The sequence below is a fragment of the Sebastes umbrosus genome, chromosome 4 (assembly GCF_015220745.1).
Source record: "Sebastes umbrosus isolate fSebUmb1 chromosome 4, fSebUmb1.pri, whole genome shotgun sequence".
In the NCBI taxonomy this organism is placed as follows: Eukaryota; Metazoa; Chordata; class Actinopteri; order Perciformes; family Sebastidae; genus Sebastes; species Sebastes umbrosus.
In genome coordinates, this window is record NC_051272.1 from 28,875,266 (window position 1) to 28,903,100 (window position 27,835).

The window sequence follows — 27,835 nt, forward strand, 5'->3', positions numbered from 1 at the left end:
GGTAGACTAGTGTCAATTATTACTGTACTATCCCGGAAAGTGAGAGTGCATTACCCTCCTCTAAACTTAAGGTGCAGACATAAATGTTTGTTAGTAGGAAGGCGCTATAGCGGCAGCCCCTCTTCTGATTGGCTGAATAAAATTATGAAATACAAATTAACGGATAAAATACAACCCTGTCACTACTGACTACCTATTTACAGTAGCTTAACTCAAAAAAGAAAATAGCCTTAACTGTCTTGCCTGTCAGAAGTTTATTCCTTCAGCCTACATAATTTAAATAATATTAAACATATGTTTTCATTCTTTTCCAACAAGTCTGTTGCTACTATCAACTATGCTTCAATTAATTTTGCCACTAGAGGGCATAGGTTGACACACAAGTCCTCCACCTTTATTTGTGACATTTTTCCAGGCTTTTTTTTCATCTGGTTAAGCCAGGGCTACTTTGGGACCGAACGCCCTTCTATCTATCTCTGCAGTAATAATTGTGTCACAATAGCACCAAAACCATGCAAGCAGCAATAATGTGCCACAATGAATGAGGCGGAGTGTAGCAGGAGGTCAACAGCCTGTTTTGTTTTTTTGCACTGATTATGCACTATGTAGTTCTCTATAAATTAAGTTGTCCATAAGTTCTCCATCACATTTCTATTTCTCAGTAGAAATCAGGGAGGAGTGTGGCCGGTGGCCGGGAGTCCTTTTTCTTACTAGTAACTTTTGGTTGCAGCTTTATTTGACTAAGCTGAAATATCAATACATCCCATTGTCTTGCATGTACACATTTGCAGGGAGTGTTTATAGCTGGTCTTCCTTATATTCTGGCCAGGGGAACTCATATTGTCCTATGTTCGTCACCACTGCTTTGTGTAGCTTTCACATGATTAAGTGCTACAGCTGAACTTTGCTCTGCAGTGACATTGCTGACACACACAAACTCGTCTATTGATCATGAAACAATTAGACACACGGCTTAAAAGGAACACAGGCGTGGGAAATAGTGAGCTGATGTGGTGTCACACCCTTTAAAGCAGAAGTTTATTGAACAGAGGTTGTGCAACAGACATTTGAGGTACATGATATGAGTTATAGTGGAGGCGGGGCAACCCAAAGGGAAATCTGCACCATTGAAACTTCCAGATATCACAATATTTATGGTTGGACATGACAGGTGTAGTTCAACCCATTATTATGTGGCAGTTACAATGGTGCGGATACACAATATTTCAGACCAAGACATATCTTTCTCATATACAGAATCCATATGGACTGACATTCAGAGTGATTGTGGTTGTATAAAGCAAGAACTGTACTTTGGCCATCCTAGGAATGCTGTTTTCCCTCTCTCGCACACAACAAGGCAGATGTAGCACCAACATGAACAGAAATGAACATGCTTGAACAATCTACGGAATAAACACCCCCAAAGAAATGTCGCAATGTTGTTGTGTCCCTCCTCCAATATAGGTTACGTCCAAGTGGAAACTTTGCATATTTCCTGTTTCCCATCTCACTGAGCAAGTTGTTTCCCCCACTAAAACAGTGAGAATCATCCACAAATGAAAATGCTAATTTATCATTGCTTCCCCCACCCCCATTGTACTCTTTCTCCTCCGTTCCAGGCTATCTAACTGCAGAGGTATAGGTTATGGATTTGTTTATGTTGTATTTTGTCCAGTAATCCTGAGGTATAGGAAATACCACTGATGCAGAATGTGACTGAAGAAGGAGAGCAAAATAGATAAAAAAGGGGGAAAGGAGACATGCTATCTAAGCAAACTGTCAAACTGTACAAAGAACATTTCCAGTCGAATACTCATTTCATGTTCTTCTATCACCATCTACTTCGTTTTTCTGAATGTATCTCTTAAGCAGTAAAATAATTATATTATAATACAAATGTTTATAAAATAGCAGCACACTCAAGTGACACATCACAACTAGGTAATGTTATTTTTTTTTTGTATAAATGAAACAAATTCATAGCTTTTAGCAGCGCAAAAAGACAACAATAACTCAATAAAAATATTGACACTTTTTTCTTGATGTCTTCACACCTCCTCCTCTGTCCTCTCTTCACTTTGGAATACAGTATCTCTAAATCTTAGAAAAACCCTTTTGCGGGCCTGGTCACCCCATAAAATATATCAAAACACAAATTGAAAAGGTGGTCTCAATATATAACACATGCAACAATAAATTGCAGGAAAGAAAATCACAACCATTAAGTTTGGGAGAGAGCTTACATCAGGCAAACAGAGGCAAAATGAAGAGGTCATATCAAATATTCAAACGGGGATGTTTTGGCAAATATATGTCATTACATTGCCCAGTTTTACTGAAAAACATCTCTTAAACATTAGATCCCCACATTTTTCTTCAGTCTGACAAACATACACTCAGCAAAGTTACATACCGTCATGAAAAAACTCAAGCATTAAGTCAAAGACACCTTGCTGTGGCAAAGCCATGTGTCCCATTAAAACAAAACCAAACAAAAAAAATCATCCGTCTCTTGTTTTGTGCTGATGTCTGTTTGGCTGATGAACCCCCTTGCCAATGATTTTAAGCAGCAAAGCTCACAGGGGACAGATGTGTTCACTGACAGACAATCGGCCTGATCTACACAAGCCAGCACCATAGAAAACTGACCAACGCACATCAGTTCAGGTGGTTTCGAACAAAGGCTGTGCTCTGTCTTGAAAATGCAAACCTCATTGCCCTCTGAAGAACATGTGCAAATATTGGATGTTACGACCACCCTCTCTTGTAGCTCATCGCTGCCCTGTGTGACTATCTGTGGCTGTGATGCAGATAAATATGAAGAAAAATTCAAGTAAAAACAAATATTCCATTGCTCTAAAATAAAATCAAACAGAACCCATGGATCAGTGAACTCTGTGTGTAGGCATTCTCCAATTCATATTGGCATTTTTCTATTTGTTCAAATTTTTCTGAAATGGTCAGACTCCCCATCAACTTGCACTTTGCTTCAATAGGAATGTTTTTTTTTGTTGTTGTTTTTTTTTTTTTAAATCGGAATGTCCTCTCGTTGCAAGTTGTGGAAAGCCTTTTTTAATTTGACTCTTGCTTGACAAGGGTATGTCTGACGATTGGGAAACCAGCCCTACAAAGTAAACCAAAGAAAAGGCTAACAAGGAAAAAAAGAAAACATCCATTCACCTCCAATCACCACCCAACGCATTTCATTTTACTTATCTCCTGGGGAGCATGTTCTCAAAGTGCTTTGCCATTGAAATCATATAGGGGAGCTGAAAACAACCCTATGTGGGACTCCAGATGCATTGACAGTATATTATCATCCTGTACTCCTCTAACCCACCCCATCCCCTCCCCCCCAACGAAAGTTCATCCTCACACAATCTGGCAGCGTACAGTCTTAGTTCCTCATTTAATTTCCAAGCAAATGGAAACCCAGAACGTTTTGTTCACTTAGCTGTGTCATTGTAGACATCCATTATGAGAAAATGTATGTTGATTCCATCCGAATACGCAGATAGGCCTTTGGGCATCTTTTTGTTCATTATCATCTTCCAGCCAGTGGCTGTAAATCCTCCACACAGCAGCATGCTCCTGCACCACTAAAGTCCTCTCTGTCCTACCATCCTGTGCTGTGCACTCTTGCGCCTTCCACAGTTCCACAGTGACTTCTTAGTTGCCTCTCTTTCTAATTCTTTCCACGCCACACCCTGTTCCCTCCCAGCTAATTAACACCGAGGAGTCTAACGTCCTCCAGACTTTAAAAAGCATAGCCTCACTTTCTTCAAGACATCATCCTCGCCTGTTTTCAACATGTGCCATGCATGCTTGCACACGTGGGAGGTCATTACTACTCCATCCAGACTCAAAGCAGCCTTTCACAACTAAGGAAACACCATATCGTAACAACGTGAAAACGAACGTATCTGTATCATTAACAGAATGGCAGTAATAAACAAACACCTCACGTGACCTCTGAGTCTGAGGTGTAACACCTCAGGAAAAATCCTCTTGGAAAGATAAGGGGCTCTTAGTGAAAGTCCCTCCGCCCATATCCTCCTTCGCTTTTCTGTCTCACTCATAGTGCATGCACACGAGTTTATTGTTGGCCAACAATGAACCATGATACATTGTTAATGCATGAAGGCAGTGATATAGCGTAGATGCCCTGTTATACTGATGGACAAAGTATGTGTAGCTTCCTCTCGCTCCATCGTCTTTTAACATAGAACCGTAAGTCTACAACTTGACTTTGCTCAAGTGCCTCACGCCATAGAATGCACACCGCTAATATAGATACAGGATCACATGTAGCATTCACACCACACACACACACACACACACACAAACAGGCATGCACGCAAACTGGCATACTCGCATACAAACACACACGCTTGCACACTGCACCCACACACTGACACACACAAGCAGCCTGACAAAAGGAGCTTATTGATCTCTACTACTCAGTTCCAAAATATCTCCAATAATAATAATATTAATAATAATAATAACTAATACTACTAATAATTATTATCATCCCGTCTCTTCCATGGAATTGGGACCCGCCAACTTTTAGCATAATGTTCTCACGGCTGTCTCTCTCTCTGTCTGTCCCATGTGGACTTTCTGATGGTCAAAGAGCTCGCGTCCTCTCTTACACCAGCCACGAATGTAATAGTGATAATACTCATGTATAACAAAACAGAGAAAAAAAACTTAAGCCCCACCGTGATCCCATGTAATTTCTGAATGGTTTCCACAACTTCTACCATAACAGCCTCATTATCAAGCTATGCTTAAAATATAACTTAAAGATCATACTATACAATCAAAAGGCAGAATGCAAATATGATTGGCTTCCCTTCTGTATATCCAAGGCACCACAGAGCTTCATCTGGTATCAAATTTGCTGCTTTTAGTACTAGAACATCATTGAAAATCTATTTCGTGGGCAGGTGTTTTTGACTTGAAGAACAGAAATTCTACAAAAAAAAAAACTAGCAAGCATTGTTCTTTTTCTTTTAAAGGGCTTGTGTTTTTAACATTTTTTGTTCTTTTGTTCTTTTTTTCTGCTTTTAAGAAAATTGAGGTTTTTTTCATGATGCTTTTTTTTTGTTTTGTAAATCCTGTGCAATGATGCCCTCTGACGGTTCACAAGTTGACATCGCGGACGTCTGTTGGGGTGGAGGATTGGTCCAGCTCGTCCAGGCCTTTCCCGCTGGGGCCTCTCTGTGTCTGCTGCTGCTGCTGCTGCTGCTGCCGCCCCTCGCGCAGGCTGCTCACCAACACGCGCTCAATCTGCTCCTGGCACTCTTTGAGAACATCCTGCAATGCAACAAGAGAGGGAGGACAAGCTGTAAAAATACATACATTGTACTCTGCTAATAGGGGGGCAGGAAGTTTCTTTCATTTCCAAATCAAGTCAATTCAACTTTCTTGAATGTCCACAAGTGGACAGCTCTAAGTACAGGTGTGAACGCACTCAAGACGCATTGAGGACGCATTGAGATCCGATCGCTCAGACAACATTCAGAGGTGGTCTTGGCCACATTATGGCCACATTCTTTTAGCATTGTGTACGCGAATGTGTCCTGGGCCACATTGAAGGACCGCCTACTCAACTGATGTACCGCTGCGATCCGCAGGGTCTCACTGTGCTCCTCATGTGCGCTTGTCTGCCTCGCGACATGGAAACGGCCTCTGTGCTCTACTGTATTCTGTCAGTACAACTGTATTTTATTCAATTATATCTTATTTATAGGCTACATATCTAAAGACTATCCGGCTAGGCACGGGAAGTGCATTATAATACTGTCGGAGATGAGACAGTGTTTTTGATGTTAATAAAAGGTACCTGAATTCACGAATATGAAGGATATTACTACTGACATTCACATAATATTATGTCACAACGTCTGCTGTATTAGCCATGTTTTTACAATGTGTTTATTTGCATATAGAGCGGGGAAGTGAGATCCGATCACAAGTGGTCACTCAAGACGCATGTGGAGACGCATTCTAATACCAGGTGTGAACAGATGCACTTAAAGCTTTCCACTTGTGTTCAGATCACTCAGGACGTATGTTACTTCCAGGTCTGAACAGGGCTTTTTTCAACATAGTAGAGGATTATTCAATGCAGCCAGAAGGTTTTTCAAAAGATATAGTACTACGGTTGCTCAGTGGGGAAAATTGGTTTCTGCAACTACTGTATCATCACAAGTAACAAGAGGAATCTGAAAACTTTAGTCAATGCATGAGAAACAGGGGCTCCTGGTGTGGCAGCAGAGGGGCCCCTGGGCAGCGTAGGCCAGGGGTTTTAAATGACCACCGACTTTCTAGCTGCTGAGCACAGACAAGGACCAGACCCAAGCATTACATCAGCCCACCAGGGTTGTGTACCGAACACCCCTATAGTGCTCGTGTGCACGGACACACATGTGCTTTAACACACGCACGCCCGTGCATGTACACCACTGCCTTCGCCATCCAACCCACCACCTCCGCCATTCCCAAACACACACAAAACCCAAAACAGAAGTAGCCTTGACAACGGCAGCTGAAAACACAGGTAGTACTAAAGCTATGTTAATTACATCCACCTCCTGTGGGAACACAAAGGTGGTGCTTTTTTAATGAGAGCCAGTCTGTGTGCCTGCCTGCCTGCAGGGGATCCATCTGAGACCTGGCCGGCTCGCCTTTCACCATCAAAGGCCGCGGCGGCAATCTGAGAATCCACCTGGGAGAGGAGCCTCTCAACAGCGCTGAGCCCTCATATCCTTCCCTGATGGAGGGTTGACGGAGGGGACAGCGCAGCGCATGAAGAGAGAGCAACTCATCGGGAAGGGGGAGACTGGAGGGAGGGTAAAGGGGAGAGCGGTGCTAAATGGGTTGTTAGCAAGAGCGTCAGAGAGAGGTCAAACTGTTTTTGAGTGAGGATCTGCGACGACAAAAGATATTCAGAAAGAGCAGACTGCTGCAGCAACAGAGCAAACTAATATGAAAGTTCCTGTCTGAAAGAGCTGATAGAGCGCTAACACTGCTCTCTGGTGGCGAAACACTATAACTGAATCTGAGTTGCTTGCTTGCAGCTCTGCACACGCACACACATGCACAACCCCCTGCCTTAAAGCACCAGGCGTCTGTGGGAAACATGACTGAGAGCGCCCCATGGCCGGAGGGATGGGTGAAAGTGTACCGCTTGTGGAGCGGGGAAACATTCTTTCGAAATTTACAGCTAATTAAAACCTGATGGGCCACAGTTTGAGCCTGTGTTACAGCTTCTGGTGCCGCTGGGCCTTGATGAAATGAGAACTGAGGCCTCTCTCACATCAGAATTGCTCTTCGGGAGCTGCACACGGGTGAGCGGCAAGAGGTCACGGTGTCAAAGGTCAGACAGCATGTTACAGGGTGAGACTTGTACCGTGTTGTCGAAGGGAAACTACACAGGTTTTTGATTTCTAACCCAACTTTCGGGATTGGTGATTTGTTGGAATTCTGTACATGTTGACAATGTTATGGAGGATTTCTTTACGAGTGTAATCTATTTAAAAGAAGACTAAGAAATCTATGGCATTACACGACCACTGACAAAATGACTTTTGCTGATATCTGAAGTCTGCATGAAGTAATTCCTGTCTTGATGTCTCTTTTATTTTGAGTGCTCCAACATACCGATGATTAGACTGAGAGAGTTTTTTGGGTCACAATCCACGAAAAATGATTTGATGTTGAGGAGGTCGGACTGATCTGGGCAGGGCGCCTCTGGGGGAGCGTTTTCCCCAGCAATGGGTCTGACGTGGAGGAAACCCGACCAGCGTCTGTCCCTTAATCTCCTCCAGAGGTCGGCCGCTAACATGGGCTACCAAAATCCTCCCAGCAACATGTACCCCATTGGTCATAAAATCTCAATTCCTGTGAGAAAATTAAGTAAAGCGAAGAACATGTAAAGGAACTGCCTGTGTCTTACCGCAAGAATGCACGCCTTCACTTCTTAAAAGACATTCTCCCCCCCCGTCTCTGCTGCTCTTTAGAGCGGCAGTTCGAATCCCATGCCAAGCCCCATGGGCTTCATTCGAGAAACTTTAATGACTTCAATGTGTGACTACTGGAAACACCAATACTGTTTTCAGAGAAGCTCTAGGTACTTGGATACCGAGGGGGCCAACAGCAACGAATAAGTTGGCCATGGGAGGTAGCGCTAAACTGAAGCATCTTATTTGGTAGCCTCAACCCGGAAAACACATAACCACCTCAGATCCTCCCTTGTCGTTACGGCCTCCATCTGCCCCACCTCAAACATACATCACACTGCACCAATCTGTCTTTCTGACAAATCAAGGCATGCGCATTATCCATGGGCGGCCTTTGTGACACCGGCGGTAGGGGGGAAGTCGTGCAGACAGAGAAAACCAAAAGGAAGAAATGTGTGAAGCCGTGGAATGTGTTTTAACTGCTGACTGTACCACACAAGACAGTGTTAGCTACTCTGGGAGGACTTGGTGGTCAGACAGCTGAAACAAACACACAGGCAGACACACACTACGGATCTCAGGGAATCCTAAAACAAAATATCCGGAGGCCGACACTGGAAATAAGGAGTCACCGCATGACTTGAATTTCCACAAGTTACAATAGAAAATGTGACCTCTCTCTTCCTTTAGCCTGCATGCCGAAACACCACAAGCGGTGACGCCACAGGCTGTGTTAATAGAGATAATCTTTCTTAATAAATGCATCTTTGTTGCAAGCATTCTGGCTGCTGTTGCATCCCTCCCCCAGAAACATCACATTTCAATTTCACATCCATCCATCGTGCAACTTGTGTGAGACCATCTCAGTGATATTTAGGCCACAATGGAAACCAGAATGATTAAAAAAAGAGGAACGAAAACAGGAAGAGAGGGAGAAATGGGAAAATGTGTTTCCAGTGTCTTGTTGTGTGACCCCGACTAAAAAAAAGATGAATGAGAGACTGAGAGATATTGACTCAAACAACAAAATATCACTTCTCTAAACTCTAATTCCTGTTTTATCATTCAAGAATAAAGGGAAGCTCTACATACTTGGCCTTCATGTACTAACTATTAGTCTTAATGTTGTGTTGTAGCGTATATATCTTACTATCACTACCAGCCCGTTTGCACGAAGAGGCGTACAAATGCCATAATAATGCTCAAGGTGTTTAGCGTGCATAAGTACGCCTTTCTTGATTTCCGCGGGTTATTTGTACACCATGTATCCTGTACTGACTGCAATGTAAACGCATCCCCGTATAAATGCTACAGTAAGAGTAAGTGATGTAGTATAAAAAGCAAGAAAGACCACTTATGGAGGGTGGAGAGGTGGATGGGCCCAACAAACACCGGACTTTTAACCAGTAAGTTACCTTAGTGATATTTGTCACGTGACAATCGTCTCATGTTTTTTTATTGACGTTTGACGTGTTTTTCATAGTTGTGTCATGTTGTTTCCGTACACGTCTTACTTTGTTTACTTATTTTAAGCCCAACCATGCGTACAAATGACACGCAAAAAGGCTAAAATGCGTACTCGTGACACGCAGAATGTCAGTGTAATGTCGTGGTATTTGTACGCCTTCCCGTGAGACCGGGTTGCAGCCACTACAGATGACTTGTGCAGTTTAAGGGAGTCACAACTGATCAGCCTCCCACTTGAAACTCAACACATTCTCACAAACTTCATATGTTCTCTCTGTACATTATGACTTGGCTCTCGGGCACACAACCCCGTCTGCTGTCCCTAACGGGAAGCCCCTTCCAGCGGCCCAAGATGGTGACTTGGCCCTATCACATTTCCACTGGAAAACCACAGCTTCTGGATACCACAGATGCCAGCGGGGTGCCAGGGGGGTGGCGTTGGCCATGATGCTGTTGGCAGCAGCAGCCGCAGAGGTTGGCGAAACTTTGCTTTGCCTTCATATTTTGCCTGGCTCTTTGGCCCGCTGGCTACGAGACGCCGCTCTACCATCTTGCACAGCCTCTACACTGCCTGCCAAAACCAAATACAGTATGTGTACACATTTAAACTCAGGTTCCTACCACCTCCCTGATGACTGGAGTCGAAATTGAGGTTGAGGTGACCCTTGGGTATTGAATTGACGTATTAAGTGGTTCAGCTTTTGGGAAAAGAAGGTAGGGTAAGTGTTAAAACGACACGGTCAATGATCACCATTTCCTCTTTTTTGTGTGTGAAAGCTCAATCAGTGACAAACAGTGTAAATAGCACTGAGGCCACTTATTAATGCTGACAACTACTTCTGGGCATCTGTCATTAGGCTGTGTTTTTTTTAACGTTTTATAACACGTGGTGCACATGTCTGATGCAAGTTCTTAAGTAACTTTATAAACCAAAATATACTCTGCGTTTAGTTTTGGCTGGCTTCATAGCAGTTTACACTAAAGCCTCTCATATATGTTGAATTAGGAAGGGTGCCCTCTGCTTTGCCTCCTGTGTTTACTGCGAGCCATGGCTTGTCTGAATCCAGGAATGTGAGGAGTTGATCACAGAGACACAGAGCGACTTAATTCCCTCAAGTCTAAGACCTCGCAGCCTAAACACACTGAGGCCCTGTGCTGCTGAGGTCAGCTATTTGTTTTTCCTCAGCTGCTGAGCGAGACTTCACACAGCTCGCACCAGAGGGAGCCATGCTTTCCAGCAGCGCTGCATTATGGACCATAGGAGGAGACGAGAGAGGGCCGATTGTCGCGAGGGAGGCACGACAACCCCCCCACCCCAGTGTCCTTTTCACACTTCAACAGCTTTCTTCCACCTCCTCCTCCTACTTTGCCTCCTTTTGGGACTGAATTTAACATACCAGGGCTTGAGGCTTGGGATCCGTGTCACGCCCTTTGATCTGCTCCCTGCGCAGTGAGCACACATGAACTCAAAATGTTCATGTTTAAATAATAACGGACTAAAAGCCCTTTTCATCATGTTTGGTATTAGGAGTACTCCTGCCAAGGCGGTGGCCTCAGACCTGGAGCTGGTCCCTAGGCACTGCGCTGTGGCAGCCCACTGCTCCTGAATAGAGAGAAGACTCCTTTCCCCAAAGAGACTAATAAAGAAGAACTTAACTTATCACCTTCCAGTCTCCCTGTCCTTACCCGCCTTAGCTTTGCCCACCTACTCAACCCTTACAGTAAGCTATAGCGAGCCGAAGCCCTCTGCGTGATGAAAGCCAGGCATCTCAGAGTCAGTCGAGGCCCTGCCTGTGTTTGGACTCAACTCACCCACCACCGCAACATTCACTGTACCCAGACAGCCACACAACGGCCTGGCCAGCATTCCTGTCAGTGACAGAGCACACTGTATATGCTCTCAACCTGGCTCGATTTAGAGGATTCTTTATATGAGGGGGCCCTGACGGGACTGATGGAGAGGAAAAGAAACCTGCCACATGCTACCACGTCTAAGTCCAGTCAAGTGTTTGCCAGAAAAGATTGCTTATAAACTGATGCAGTTCAGGATTTCTTTTAATGAAGACATTTTTGGTCTTAGTTTGATGGTCATTTTGATGTTTTTCTTCTCATGACAAATATTGGCACAACCTGCTTGTTTGCATTAACAGTCACAGATTGTAAAACTGTGTTTCACTGGAAATAAGATGAGTTATAATTGTGGCATTTCCCTGGAGATGTAAGCTGACCGAATAGATGAAAAGCTCCCAACGTCAGCAGCAGCTGGATTCAGCTTTGAATCATGGAGTTACTGTAATAATTGTACTTAGATGACTACCAGTGAATCCCTAACTGATGTCGGCAGAGATGCTAACATTAACTCTTCCTCATTCAAATATTATTCAGAAACATCCCCCCCAAATTTTCCAGACACAAGTATAGAGCTCTTAACTAAACCCTGACTAACTCAGTTCTTGTTTTGGGAAACCCCCCCACCCCCCGATATATATATATATATATATATATATATATGTTTAGTCCAACCAAGCTGCAATGAGTGTTCTGGATGTGACAGAGGAGTATAAAATAAACTCACCACTTCTGTGTTTGTGATTTTGGCCAGCAGGTCTGTCAGACTGTCACCCCACTGTGACTGGTCAGCTGAATCCAGCTGTAGGCCGCAGATCGCTGCCCCCACACTTCCTGTGGCAATCATGGAGGGAGGGTACATGGCGAATCTGAAATCTGTTAAGAGGAAGAAACACTAATTGAGTCAAATGTCTCCAGTGCTATTAGCTTGTAAGTGATACGAAGAAGTATTTATTGTTACGTTAAGCAAAGAGCTAAGATCTATAGCTTCAGCAAAACACTTTATTTACACTGGATTCTTTATTCACCTGGTGCAGTTTCTAAATTGCACTTTTCAATTCATACGCTCCACAGAAAGGGTACAGATACGTCCCTCCAAGAGACAATATGATTTGGTAATCTAGCAGTCAGCTAATAAATAATCCTTCTATTGCAGCGGGTCTGAACGCAGCGCTCACTAATGACCAGGGGCCTGGATAATGAGGGTTCACTTGGCTTGTAAAGGAGCTGAAAAGCAACCACCCTCACCCCGCTCCCCACCCCGGTCCCCCTTTCCCCAGCCCGGCCCCTTTTCTTCCATCTCCTGAGTAAATCGTGTGCTCGCTGAAAAAAGCCCCATAGCGCTTGGAAAGGGAGGAATAAAGAGGCTCAGTGCCTCTGCCAATGCTCACTGCTGTAGGTCCTTTTTCCACGTGTGGTCACAGGCGTGCGTCTCAAAGACCAATAACCTTGTTAGCTCCCCTCACTGTCATTCATAATGCAAATGAGACAGCTTGTGAACGGGCCAGAAGCCCGAAAAGGCAAGGCAACTGGCATACAGGGAGAGAGAGAGAGAGAGAGAGAGAGAGAGAGAGGGAGGAGAGAGAGGGAGGAGAGAGAGGGAGAGCAAGGGAGACAGACAGGGAGAGAGAGTTTTTCTCCACACACACACACACACACACACACACATACATACAACACACACACACACACACACTCCTTTCTCTATTCTCTCTTTATGTCTTGCTCAACTTCTACCTTTCTTTTTGGACAACACATGGCCTGCTTAGATGGGGCCAGTGAATGGCACACATGCCCCAGTCTTTGTTGCTACAACAGGCAGCGGTTTGCATTGGCGGCCCTCCTATCTTTTAGCATATTAATAGAGTGGCGGGCCCGCGAGAGGGAAGGCAGAAGAGTGTGACTCCATTGTCCAGAGTCATCACCTCATTTCACCCAATTGAGAGACACAGCATCCGTCCCCTCTCTGCTGATACCAATTCAGAGAGACAGGCTGGACAAAGAGTGTGGCTGGACTGGGTGGGGGGGGGGCACATGGGGTCGACGGGGGGAGGAAGATGAAGAAGGAGGGACGGACGGAATGGCGACAAGGCAACAGGGAGAAAAGAAGGGAAGGTGGTGGGCTTGGTGGGAGGCTGGAGGGGGGGGGGCAACTCCGATGCACATCACTCTTAAGTCTGTGTCCAGACTCTTGTGAGGTTTTGGAAGAAGAAAAGAGTCGCCCTCCAGCGACCCTCACCTCCTGCCTCCCATCCACCCCCCCACAAGTATTCCTCTGTTCCTTGGCCACCTATGGACTAGAGGAGTGGGCAGTGGGGGCAGAGAAACAGCCTGCACATTAACATATTGCCATATTCAATTGCAAAGCAAACTGCGTGCGATGGCCATGAAGGAGATTTTTCTTCCTTCTTTTTTTTTTTTTTTTTTTTAAATCTGGAATCAAAGAGGTAGGCCCTTTGATAGCTGTAAAGGCAGCCCCTCACTGCCTTTTTAACATGCACAGCCAGGCGCTTTCTCATCTTGTGGGCTCAGTGTTGACAAATAAATGAACTTATTATACACCCCTGTGTTAGCCGCTGGGCCTCTGCCAAGGGGCGATTTATTAAAGGCTACCTCGAGCCAAGAGGAAAGAGCACACAAAGCCCCTCAGCATTACATCACTGCTGTAAGAGCACAACTTTCTATAGAGGGGTAAGAGGACAAAGGCATACACGGATTTACTGTACGTGTGTAGTGAGCGCAGACTGACAGGCACGGAGGCAGACACCTAAGAGACACAGGCAAGAAACAATGCACTGATGCCTGCATGCTTTAAGATGCACACACACACACACACACACACACACAGCACACACACACACCCACACACACACACACACACCCACACACACAGCACAGACGTAGGTTTGTGGGAGAGCTGAGTGGCGGACAGTGGGCAGCAAGCTGATTTTTCGCACTCAAGACAAGACAGGTCTGTAGCAGAACAAGGACGCGCGCGTGCAGCCGATGCAGGCTGACACTCCGGCCTGGTGGCTGCTGCATGTGGGGGGAAGAATGGCCGTATTTTAGGAGGCCCTCATTGATATTCATGTTGAGGATAAACAGTGTATGTAGCTGAGTGGGGACGCCTGCGATGGAAAGCTCCCTGTGAGCAGCGGCTGGCTGGCCCGGCCTGCACGCCTCTCACCCCCTTCAATGGCCCTTTCTCCTCCCTGCGCCCCCTCATCTCCATTCCTCCGTGTTCCTACCCCCTGAAACTTCATCCTCAGGCCTCTGGTCACACAGTCTGCTGCCCTACATGGCCCACTCCTCCTGGGTGGCTGCAATGCGCAGTATGCACATTAAACTTGTAAATTAATTAAAAGTTGGAAAGTTGAACAACAGCCAAAAGAAGAAAGAAAAAACTCTCCTTCTCACCCTCTCCTCTCTTTCCAGCGCTATAAATCAGAGTCTTGTATTCTATACATGTAGCGCTTATTGACCTTGTTTATTAAAGGAGTAGCATTACGAGGACCCAGGGCCTGTTGACTGATTAAGGCCAAAAACAAACATCATTTTGGGATTGGCATGACAGTATGTTTCACCGCTAACGCAACACAGCCTGGTAGTCAAAACAAGGTCTGTAGAGAGCTACTCAGACGCTACACCTAGTGAGGCTCTTCGAGACACGCAAATAAACAACTTCCCAAATGGACATGAGGAGTTCGTCCAGGGAAGAAATCACTGATTAAGAAACAATAACTTGATACTGATATCTGTCATATTCCATTACCTCTTGTTCCACACTGTCACTCTGGAGACAAACAGAAAACAAAGCTTGGGAGAGTCTGAGTCATGCACCCTGCTCAAAACTGTGATTTCAACTCATTTGCCAGAAAACGGAATTCTTCCTTAATTATAGCATCCCTCGACAGCTCTCTTAAGTTTTACACCATCATCTCCACTGTCACAGCTGCAGCCCCGAGGCGTGGGTAACGTCAGCGACGAGGAGCATATAGGTTTGGATCAGACCAGAAGGTGAAATATTTAAAAAAACGATTTCTCTCTCTGTCTATCTCTGTAGCTGACATGATTTGGACAAACTCTCTCACCGGAAAAATAAAAGTTGGAGGAAGAAAGACTCTGATGTCATGACAAAAACCTTCAGGTCAAACTAGCTGCGTACTTTACTTCAAATCACAAATATTAGTCTTTGTGGTTAACGTGACCTCCAAGCTAAACATGTAAGCTTAAAAACATTTTGATTTCTAAACCTTTTTGGTGGGATAATTGCAGCTTCCAAAGCAAAAAAAAACTCTTTCTTTTTGTTTCTGGTGTGACTCAGCTGGCCACAGCATTTACAGTGTGGTGCTGATTACACCAGCGAGGTGAAGGAAGGGGGGACTCAGGACATGCCACTCGATGATTCACTCTGCGTGTCACATATTTGGGCGCATACTGTCAGGAAGCGTCTCCCTGCTCCATGTGTCGACGGCGCAGCCGGACCGGATGTGATTCCTCACATCAGTGGAGCGTGTGGAGAGACGATAATTTGTCGGAGGAGGTCGCTAATTTGTTAGGGTTCTGAGTCATCAAAGATGAAGGAGGCTGTATGTAAACAAACACCAGTAAAGACCATTTCATTGACCACATCTGAGATGAATCATTCATCTCTAGAACGCCGAACCGAGCCTGGAGGGGATTCTCCGTGCAGCAGCCACTTGGAGAGGAAGCAACATGGAGCGTTCCTGCCTCTGGACCAGTGAGACTCACCAGCTAAGATGAAAAGAGGACTTATGAATCATCTTGGAATATCAGACTAGTCACTGTTGCATACAAATTTACACATTGGCCTCGTCCTGTAAAGACAAAAAGCCTCCAGAATTGGCAGCACGCAGCTTGGAGACCTGTGTAGGATACAGACAAATCTAATAATCTAAATGCTCAATGCTCAAATCATAACATGGCAAACTCAAGTCCAACAGGCAACAACATCTGGCAGTGTGTCAGTGTGCTGACTTGACTATGACTTGCCCCAAACTGCATGTGATTATCATAAAGTGGGCATGTCTGTAAAGAGTAGACTCCTGGGTACTTATAGAAACCATTTTCATTCACATATCTTGAGGTCAGAGGTCAAGGGACCCCTTTGAAAATGGCCATGCCAGTTTTGCCTCACCAAAATTTAATGCAAGTTTGGAGCATTATTTAACCTCCTTTGCAACAAGCTAATATGACATGGTTGGTACCAATGGATTTTCTAGTTTCATATGATGCCAGTATCCTCACTCTAGCTTTAAAACTGAGCCCGCTACAACCTAAAAATCACAAGTTGCATTAATGCGTTAAAGCAATTAGTGGCGTTAAAACAAATTTGCGTTAACGCATTATTATCGCGTTGACTTTGACAGCCCTAGAATATAGGCACAACTGTGTGAGTAAAACGTATGTAAAGTGCAGGGTTTATGTACTCTGCACACTCTATTAATAAACATTTATTAGAAGTTTAAAGCTAAGCTTTGTTCTAACTCGACGGTAAAAAGTGACAAGAGGGAAAGTGAACCCATGCGGCAAAGCTTGACTTCTCTGGTGTTTGTTAGCTAGTGAATCATTATCATCGTTTGTCTCAGAGAAACTAACAAGTTAATCATCAAGTTACTTCACACAGTCCCAAAGACACTTCCACCACACACTAGGAAAAAAAGTAATCAAATACTATTCTGAGATAAAGAACGAGTACTAACTTATTTACATCCCAACTTGTAGCAAAATCTTCATTGTGTCCTCCAGGACAATTGACTCTCTTTTGGACAGCACTGTTGGCCCTGATCCAGAATTTTCTTTTGATCAACTTCTATGACTATTGTCACCATTCCATGCATACCATTACAGAGAGGGCTATTGGAGTCGGTATTAAAAAAAATAGACCATAATCCCTGCCAATATGGCAAGAAGACGGAGCTCAATAACCGCAGCAGACAGGTTGGGGTGCATCTGTCTGCCCCATGCACCCCGTCCATTCTCCCACTTTACCTCAATTGAATAAGAATAGAAGAGGAAGCTCGGAGTGCTTGGTGTCTGTGTGGAGGAATGGAGGTTCATAATCTCCCTTAATGAGCTTGTTTCTGGGCTATTATCCGGCGGCCTGCCTGAGGGAAACGCTGGTGTTTCCTATCAAGTGGCCCCGCAGCGCTGACCCTCGCATGGCTCTGCATATGAAATGTAAGGGCCAAGCCTTTTGTCTCCTTTCTCCCAGCCTCTAGCTGAGCTCCCGAGCCATTTGCATAGTCCTGAATGGACCAGCCAATGTTATTAATTAATACAGAGCCAGCCTGCGCCACCTGACAAAATCCCACCGAGTGGCCCGAACGGAACTGTTTCATCAAAAGAGAGGAGCCATTAGGAATGAGAGGCCTTATTCTCCACTTCTCCTCTTCTCTCTCTTGTTCCCTTGCAAACAGAGAACCGTGGTTTTTATGCATGTTTTCTTTTTCAGTGTAGGGGCAGCAGCGGTGGGAGTAGTGGTGGGTGGTGGGTTGAATGAGACTGTATGAAATAGGAAGGCCACAGGTGACCCGTTGTCGACTGTCTTGCAAATGTAAATCCTCCTGAGAGATCTCCTCCTTCTGCTGTGTCTTCACCTTCTCAGCTCCGCTCAGAGTGATGTCTCAAGGAGGATTCTCACCCGATAACCTCAAAGATTTACGGCTGGGAACGTTCCACAAATGGGGTTTCGAATTCCCAGAGATCTTCAGATGCACCAAAATGTTGACTCACTCGCGCTCCCTCTGTCTACGTCTTGCCCTCGCTCTCTCTGTTTGCCTGGATACAAGTCTGAGGAGAGCGTACGCAGATAAACGGCCTGTTGCTAATCCAGAGCCATCTCCAGAAAGTCTCTCTCCTAAAACACAATGTCAGGAGGACGACTCCAGGAGGCTCGTAAATTTATTTCCACTGCCTCATTGAAGCAATTAAGGACAAAGTGCATGCTGAGTCTTTCACAATGTTGCTTTGGGAATAGGTTCGATCACTGACACGCTGTCATTCCACACATTAATCCGCTGGCACAAAATAAGCGGTGAGACAGGGAGAGGAAGAGAGCAAGAGATAGTAGGGGAGAGTGAAGGAATGGGTGGAAACAGGCGTTTCTTCTTCTTCTTTGCAAACTTTGCAAGCATGAACTTTTGCTGCAAACTTTTCTCTCCCTATCATAACCATTGCACAATCGGTGCAGGGGATTCCATCACTTTATGTTGTAAATACCTGTCACCTCCCCTGTATCTATTCATCTAACTATACACACACTCCTCTGAATGATGTCAGCACAAGGAGCTGTTTCCCATGAGGGGGTGTAGTTAGCATTCCTGTATGAGGCCTGCAGAAAAGGAAGCTGCTGGTGGTGGGGGTCACCCAGAAAATGAGAAACAAAGGAGTGCCAAACAGCCTTATTGTTGGTCAATTGTGCATTTTTTCCTCATTCATGTTAACATAAATCCTTATGGGTGTTTAAGACAAGTAAAAGTGCTAGTTTCCTATCTCAACCTGTTGTGCGGTGTTTGTAGCTTTGAACGTTGAGTTGGAGGTGACGCAAACAGGAGAAACCTGCCCTATAGAGAATCTCAACATGGGAAAGCTATCATGTCCTCCAGCTGTAGGGCGGGGAGGCGTGAGAAGTTAAGGGGGGAGAGAAAGAGGGAAGGAAGGCGGCAGGGGAAAGAGATATGAAAACATGACATGCCTTAGAATTGGCAGCGCAAAAACAATACACTCCTCCGGCTTTCCCTGACTCCCCTGTTCCCTCCTGCATCTTCCCCGTCTCTTCAGATCATGTTAAAGGCTCCCCTGTCCCTCCCACGACTCGCTTGGATGTTTGATCTTGAGAGAACAATTCACCTCAAGAGCAGAAAGACAATGGCCTGCCTGCCTCCACCCCTGTCCATTCCTCTTCTCGACCCTGTGCGACATGGGAATGCCCCTCAACAAGGCTCAATCTGCTTTGAAGTGTTACTGGATGCTCTGGAAGCCACTGATACGCCTCTAAAACATGACCACATACCAGCCCGGGAGAAGACAAATGATGGGACGTCAGACCTAAGAGTTGAACACTGAAATGTCTTCCATGACACATGCTTTTCTTCGGCAGAATACTTTCCCATCGGAGGTAATGCATCTCACTTAAGTCACGGCGGGCCGGGACTGGCCCACAGCACACCTCTGAACAGAGCTGTTGCCGCATGTTACTGAGTGAAGACGGCTTTGAAAGAAGAATGTGCAGATAAAGATATTTTGCAACATGAAAAAATATGTTGATGCAAGCCATTATCGCTTGGTTTGACTTGGCAGCTTATCCATGATCAGTGTCATGCGCGAACACCAAAAAGAAAAAGATATGCTATCGAGATGACGCCGAAGTCTGCACGGTCATCTTTTGGATTGTTTTTTCGCAATTACAATTCATTTGGACAAACATCCGTTAATAATAAAGGACGTTAAATGTGTAAGCTCCCATCGTGTCCTACCTGTGGCACATAGGGCAATGAAGGTCTGGACATGTTTGCGTATAAGTGCCAGCTTATCCTCGGGCAGCGGCAGCCTCCTCACAATGTGCTCAATGAAGTCGTTTGGCGTTACTGCTGCCAAGTTCCACTTCAATTTCCCCAACACCACCAGTTCCCATTCCTGGAGAGAGAGAGAGAGAAAGAGACAGAGAGAGAGAGGGAGTAGAGAGCAAAGAGAGATAACCGAAATGAGAAAGACTGAGAAAGATTAAGTGACACAAAGTACAACCACCTATTTACATAGTGTAGCAGTTTACACGACACTTTACTGCATTTACGGCCAGTTACACTAATGTGAGTGAGTGTGCCTCTGTAGGCCCCTTACATTAGTATGTGTGGAGGTTAAGCGTTATTGTTATTACGTTAGTCTCTGCTTGGCCGGGCCTGGGACAGAGAAGCACCAGCAGCGACACCAACCCAGGTGACCTCACAACACTGTCTCCCTCCCCGTCTGTCTGTCTGGCATCTGGGGACTTTCCTAAAGAGGCCCACCAGAGGTTCTACTGTGTGTGTGTGTGTGTGTGTGTGTGTGTGTGTGTGTGTGTGTGCGATTGCCGAATGAAAATGGATAGGAAGGCTGTTCTTGTTGAGCAGCACCGGCAATAAATCTGCATTATTTTCTAAAGTTTAACAGTGTTTCATTATTTTATCTTATCTTATTCCATTCATCATTTAAACGATAAAAACACCCATTGTGTGTTGGAACAGGTAATGTGATTATCTTTCTTTGTTGCATGTTGTGTTTCGCTGCCAATTGTTAAAAGCCCCTGTTAAAGCCCTTAACTAAATCCACCATTTCAGCCCATATTATTCTTCATTTAACCAATGTTAAAGGGGAACTACACCCATTTCCAAAATTCATATATTTTATTCCTATGGTCTAAAACAGTGCGAAAAATATCAGTTAACATGAACAACTCTCTCCCAAATCTAAAAAACTAGAGTGCTAAAACTTAAATATGTGATGTCATCATGTATAAAGTCTGGAGCTGCTCCATACAATGAATTCGGAAAGATTTTATAGATGACACTGAGTGCATCCAAAGGAGATGTTCTTGAGTATACAACCAAGAACACTATAATAGAATAAAACTCATTTGGGTATAAAAAAAGAAAACAAAATCAGTCTCCTATCAATTGTCTATGGAGAAGCTCCAGACTTGTTACTAGAGTTGGGCGAAATTTTAATATTTTCCAACCAGAACGTCAGCCCAACAACCCAATGGCTGAGCGGCTCTCGTTCCGTGGAAGCAGACTATTAAATTAGCAAAATAAAATCCAAAACATCACCACAACCAGCTGGCGATGTACCCATCACTCAATCTCCGATAGACGATATATTCGTCCAATCGCCAAACTCTACTTGATACTTGATGACATCACAAGTTTGAGACTTACTACTCTGGTTTCTGGCTTTGAGAGAGAGTAGCTCATGTTCACAAATATTGACTGAACTTCCCTAGGCCATGAAAATAACATATTAGAATTCTTAATTTAGGTAGTGTTCCCCTTTAATAACATAGTTAAAGACTTCACGGGAAAAATTAAACTTTGGGCAGCATTTGACGTGAACAGTTTTGGATCACACATTACTCAACACCTTCTCTGTATCATCAGACTCACCGAAATCAACTTCACAAATCATTTTAATGAGGATCTCTTGTGCGAAATGTGACGACACATGCTAGTCTAGATGAGTGTGTGTGCGTGGGGGTGACACTAGGTGTGGTGTTCTCTTCTCTTAGAGTGTATTGTTACTTTCACTTCCTAGAGCAGGAGGTGATTAACGGAAGAGTTAGTGACTAATTTGGGAAAAAATGTCGTGGTTTGGTTCCGGACTGCAGCCTTGTGACCGGGACCACGGATGCTCTTCATTTTCCTTTTCAGCGAGAGTGAGAGAGAGAGACCACATGGACTCAGTCATGAGACAATTCAACATGGCTGCCACTGACCCTGCTAACAGCTGCAATTTTCTAATCAAAATGACATTTTTCAGCCTTGCGATGTTTTCTGATCTCCTTCATGCCAGAGACATGGATAGAGAAGAGGAAAGACTTTAAAAACAAAACAAAACAGGGATTTTGTTTCATACTCACGTGGGAGGAAATGAGACAATTAAAGCACCTCTGACTTAAAGGTTAAAGGTGTCTTCCTCAGCTTGCGTGGAGATGTGTAACCACTATCTCAAAAGATTCAATTATTTGATCATATGCAAATCATAAGGCCCCAGCAGTGGTTTGATGATTGCGTCCGCTCTACTGTTTGCAACATGGCTGCCTCCTGCTCTCGAACGCCTATTCCATCAATACCAGCGAGCAAGATTCGAGCCTAAATACAGCGAAGGCTTATGACAAACCTTGCAACACAGGCTCAGTGCTGACAGAGTGGCAGGCAGGCGGGCACCCACTTCCTTCTGCTACTGCCTTCCTCTGGTCACACCTTCTTTGTAACATTGCGGTTCTCTTTACAAGAAATTGTTACCAAAGACGAGGACAAAAAAAAAAAACACAAAAAAAAAAACGATCACATGCCCCGAGCAGCTGATCTCTGTTTCCTGTATCTGCATGTCAGCCAAAATACTGCCTTATACAGAAACACCGAGAGGAGAAGAGGCCCCGGCAAACCAGTTCAAGGACTGAAGGCTTTGTCTTCAGACTGAACATAAAGGTAGGACGTTCTCTTGTAAAGTGCAGCATGACATACTGTTTTATGTGAGTCCAGCCCGGCTAACGGCGCGGCACTTTTTTTCCACATTCTGTTTACTTGTCAAACCTACAACTTTTAAAATACGCTGACCACGCTTCACTGAAGACAGGGGGGGAATTAAATCTGACACAATATTCCCAAACAGATTCAAGAAAATGATCAGAAACCCAACAACAGCAGCTCATTTGGGAACTTGAATATACTGCAGCAATCAACCCGGCGAGTCAAGCAGGCGAGGCAGGCCCACAACCATCAGCCACGTCTGAATCATAATATGTGGCCTCTTTCACAACATGGGTGGGATTGGCTGTTGTTTACTGAGGAATGTTTATGTAGCACCGCAGAGCAGTGCGGAAACACTTATCTGATGTGAAACTGAGTTAATTAATTGGTTTGCGCTGGTGAAGGCAGCTGGTATTATCAGGCCAAAGAAGAGGCCTTAACAAAGATAGCAACACAGACATCTTTTCTACTCCGAACGACACACAATCTACCCTGCATCGCCCAGTTCTATGTATCGGCGTGACTCTGAGCTGCAGTTCAGCGTTGAAAAATGTGTGAGAATCCAAAATAGTGCAGCATGACATAATATCACAAATGTGTGCATCAATGGTTATTTTTGGATTGAGGGCTGAACTGTAAAAGGCAAACTTGACTGTCTCCGTGTCTCTCCCTCTCTAGCTGACAGGAACAGAGTCAGAACTTTGGCTGGAGTTCAAGTTGACCTCGTTGCTCTGTGCAAATATCTGCCACTAGATGGCGATGGAGACCACTGCACAGACTACTGGATGGATACTGTAAAGCCCAGAGGGTCCTGTACAGTAAAGAGAGAGCCATTGTGGGACAATCCACTGTGAGGCTTTTCGCTTTGCATGCACCTTTTGATGACGGCGCAGTCCAAAAGTGGAGGCTGGACCACAGAAATCAGTGAAATGAGAACAAACCCTGTGATGTTTTTGAGCTGAATTGTTTGAAATGAACACATTTTAATTGAATTAATACCTTAAAATTGTAAAAATAAACCCCTTAACATGATGTAGAAAAAGATGAACATGAAGATGTATGTCTGGCTTTAACCAGCTGATGATGACAGCATGAATCCTCAGAGTTGTGACTGTGAATTTAAGTGAAAATGTGTTGAACCAACTTGTTGCTTACCAGCAGCTCTTGTGGTCTGATGGAGTTATCTGTGTAGATGCAAAGCTTCTCTGCGGTTAATGGACGAGTCTCTTTCAATTTGGATGCAAGAAACATGCACACTGCTCCCAGCAGCTGCAGGTTACACTTTTTGGTGGGTACCACGGCTAAAAATCTGTCTAAGTAGTTCATGGCCAAGGGGAAAACTTCTTCCTCGCACTTCTGCTCCTCACAAACCTGAATAAAGAGACAGCAGACAATGCAGCAATGTGAAGCATTTAGGAATCAGTAAACCCAGCCCTGCAGAGAGACCTGACTTATTTTTTCCCAGCAACTTGAAATGTATATATAAAACTTTTATGAGAAAACGAAACAAAAGTGTTATCACATAAAGAGCAACATATAAATTCAATGACACACATAGTTGGGTGCAGGCCAAGAATCTGCGCCCAGCCCTATAATCGGTTGCGACATCATAAATTAATTCGAAATAGATTATTTTTTTGACAAAGAATGAAATGAGTCTCAGACAACATACATGTCAATAGAGTCGCATTCCTGCAGTTCATTCACTAAAGAAATGAATTCAAGTCACAATCAGCCAGAGCCAAAAAAAAAAACACCCCGACAGCGCAGCACACGGAAACACACTTTTTTTTTTTTTCTTCATTCGTCATATTTTCATAAAATAATTAAAAATATAGATAAATTGCCTGGATCGATTTTCTTCGCATCATAATGTTGAGGAGGATCTTCTGTATCAGACCCGACCGTTCTGATCCAAATCTATGCGCAATAAATGGGAATAAAACGTCAAAATAAAAGACAAGTAGCGAAAGGTTGGTCCGATGTGCGTCACCGGCGACCCGATATATATATTTCAAAAATTAATTAAAAATAATCAGTGGGTCGTATTGTGACAATATTTACATGAAAATAAAGCTGAAAGGTTCTAGAATGTTTACAGTCGAATGTTGACCACAAATATGTGACAAAGTGTCAAAAATGGAACATAATTCCAGAATGAGGCGATGCGTCGGAGGAAGACAGAAAGGACAGAAACTGTAAAGGCCCTCGTCTCTTCCGACATTTAAAACAGATACCTACAATATTCACAACGCTTTTTCACACCATTTATACATTCATCGGACACAAAAGACCCCCCTCTGTCATTGCCGATGGCTTTTAGCCGCTGTTATTGCCTTTAAGACACAGTAAAGTGCTCTTAAAAGCGCACAAGCGCTCCTTTAAAAAACCAACATGGCGATAGAAGAGCGTTGCATTGGAGAGGAGTTGCATACGTGTGCATGGAAATATTCAGCCTATCTCAAATAATAACGTTAAATAATCAACTGGCAGCTCGTACAGACAACGTGTGAGGCATATATATGAAAGAAATGCTCCGGTGTTACAGATATCACAGCTTGAAGTTTCATGAAACACGGGTCTTCGCGACCGCACTTTAAAAAATGGGAAGAAAATGACAGAAAGCGACACATTTGTGGTTATTATAAGGAATAATGAGACCTATAAGTCTCATCTGCTGTTAGAGAAATTGCAAAACAGAGCTCAGTAAAAGCAGGAATGAAAGAAAATGAGGAGGCTTTAAAAGTCGAGCACGGAAATAATAAAGACTTGTCAGCACTCGGTGTTTCGGTTTTATATACCTCCAACATCCAAGTCGCGACCATCCTCCTCATAAACGGCTGGATGTCTTTCTGGACGCCTTTGAAATAGGAATATTGTGGTAGAAACCTCTCCTCGATGGTCAACAAGCTCTGCAGGACTCTGTCATCGCACAGGAGGTTCGGATCTGGACGAGCTCGTATGATGGTGTCCATTTCGAGGCAGAGCAGCTCCATGGTGCTGCTGCTGGTGCTTTCACTTAAAGTCACAAAAATAAAAAAAAAACAAAAAGTAGTATTTGTCTCTCGGATGCGTTAAAAAGCGGCGTTTGCAGAGCGAAGAAATGCAAAAAAGGATGGCAGGGAAAGTGTTTTAGAGGCATAAAAAGTGAGACTGCAGGGGCTCCGGTAAGAGTAGTCCTGCCTCTCCTTCTTGTTGAGAACTTTTTCCTCTCTCTCTCCAGCACAGTGCGCCTCTACTTTCATCCGCCTGGCCAGATCAGGCGGATTCTCGAGCCTGCCCTGCTGCATGCGCACTGACGCAATTGCACTTCATTACCTCTGTCTGTAGTCTGTATAGACCAGAAGCAACATGCTGCACTGCTGTCCTCTCTTTCTTTCTTTCTTTCTTCTATATCCTGGCGTGCACGACAACTTTTTTTTTTAGCAAACTTTCATTTTAAACATCTATACAGCTGATATATACTTTGCCACAAAAGTAGATGCACAACACTGCAGTGAAAGGTGCAGGATACATCCATATAAACTCAACTTTTAAGCAGATTTACCGACGTTTTTCTTTTGGCTGAAATAAAGCAATTCTTTAAAAATATTTTGGGGATATTAAAGTATGTGACTGATGAATGTTTAATTAGAACATGGTGCATATTCTGGTAAAATACATGCTTTTCTCTGTTTTTAAAGATGTACTTCTTTATGTTGGTGCTGTGGTGACTGTCTTGTGATGATAATTACTGAATAATAGCAGTGTCACTTAACATGATTGAATGTCTTATTCAGTGTTGCATTAGGCACATTTTCAGCATAAGAAAAGCCTTGAAGGAACCAACTTGTTAAAGTGCAGCAAGTGACACCTCGTGAGGATATTTTGCATATGACTTTGGCTTATAGAAAGAAAGAAAGAAAGAAAGAAAGAAAGAAAGAAAAACTCCTAAAAGTAACTTAATTCGTGTTACTTTCTTTCTTAAACTTGTCAGCCAGCTTTGTCAAATGGACTCAGTGAACCCCAGCAGCAGAGCATATGACGCATGTATGTATGTGGCCATAAACACTGCATGTTAACTTATACGGCGGCGCGTGCGCGCGCACGGACACGCGCACAGGACAGTATCCACCCACCCACCCACTCACTCTGCACACGCGCACGCACGCACACCCACACATGGTCTTACGAACTATTTAATTTTCTTTGCAGCCACAAACTGCTTGCGGTTTAAGAGAGATAGCTTTCTAGGAAATGTGAAGCAGCGTTGACTTTTTTTTTTTTTTTTTTTTCTCTTTGCATAATCTTCTGTTAAAGATAACACAAAAGATGAGAGTCATTGGCTTTTTGCTCAGCCCAAATATTATCAACCAATTTAACAATTCCTGCTATGAATCTTTTTTTTGTTTTTATTATTATTTTTATTCAGGCTTCTGAAATAACGTCCTATGGAAAAAAACAAGCAGGTGAAAACGAAGAGTGTAAGTCATTGAGCAGATAATTAAAAAACCCCACTGCCAAATGATTTAGCCTCACATACAGTCACAAAGATAATCTGCATGGGTAAATATGTTAATCCCCCTCCTATTCTTAGTCAACTTCAAAGCCTGAGCCTTGAATGAAACGAGACTTCAGTGCATCAGGGGTAAGACTGGGGACTGTAAAGTCCTCATGCTGTTCATTTCCATCCGAAGCTTGTTGCCTATATAGCAATGCTTGTGAGAAAAGTGGGGGAAATGTCTCTTTAAAGTTTTTTTTTTTTCCAGTCTAAGTTGTTTCCTCCTCCCCTGTGTGTCTATTTGCATAGCCAATAGTTCCTCAGCGCTCGAACGAGGCTGTGCGATTGTTACTGGGCAGACTTCTTCTATACCTTCCTCTCTCTCTCTCTCTCTCTCTCTCTCTCTCTCTCTCTCTCCTCCCTCCACTGCTGTGGTCATCCATCTGTCTCACCCCTTAAAGGATGTCGCTGCTGCTTCTTTCTTAAACACGCACACCAGAGTGTCTTGAGTGGCATCATGTAGGATTGAAGTTTAAATGAATTCATGTTCGGTCGGAAAAGAGACTATACGACTTAGTGTTTATTATGTAGTCACACATTAAACATCAGGAGAGGAGACCAAGTTTGCGACACATCTGTGCCAGTGACACATCTCCTCTCCCAGTGCATCCTGAGTAAGGTGACGATGCCTTGATTGAGATCACTCAACAAACAAATGACTCCCAAATCAGAAAAAGTTATTGAAACTTCGAATTTAGTATGGACAAGAAAAATACTAATGATTTCATCCTTAATGGCAGATGCTTAAAAATAAAAAATAA

At 44.0% G+C, this 27,835-nt stretch overlaps 1 protein-coding gene and 1 long non-coding RNA gene across 2 annotated transcripts; one reads left to right on the forward strand and one right to left on the reverse strand.

Annotated features, from left to right (window-relative positions):
- Positions 1-998: 998 nt before the first annotated feature.
- Positions 999-27,835, reverse strand: LOC119487396 (G1/S-specific cyclin-D2-like). Its single transcript, XM_037768237.1, has 5 exons — positions 25,336-27,835; positions 23,690-23,905; positions 19,787-19,946; positions 12,016-12,164; positions 999-5,325 (listed from the first exon to the last, which is right to left on the reverse strand). The coding sequence occupies exons 1-5, from the start codon at positions 25,528-25,530 to the stop codon at positions 5,152-5,154; spliced, it is 894 nt and encodes a 297-aa protein (XP_037624165.1). The 5' UTR covers positions 25,531-27,835; the 3' UTR covers positions 999-5,151.
- On the forward strand, positions 21,677-23,862 carry LOC119487398. Its single transcript, XR_005206702.1, has 2 exons — positions 21,677-22,492; positions 23,213-23,862. It is a non-coding gene; the product is annotated as an uncharacterized LOC119487398 (long non-coding RNA).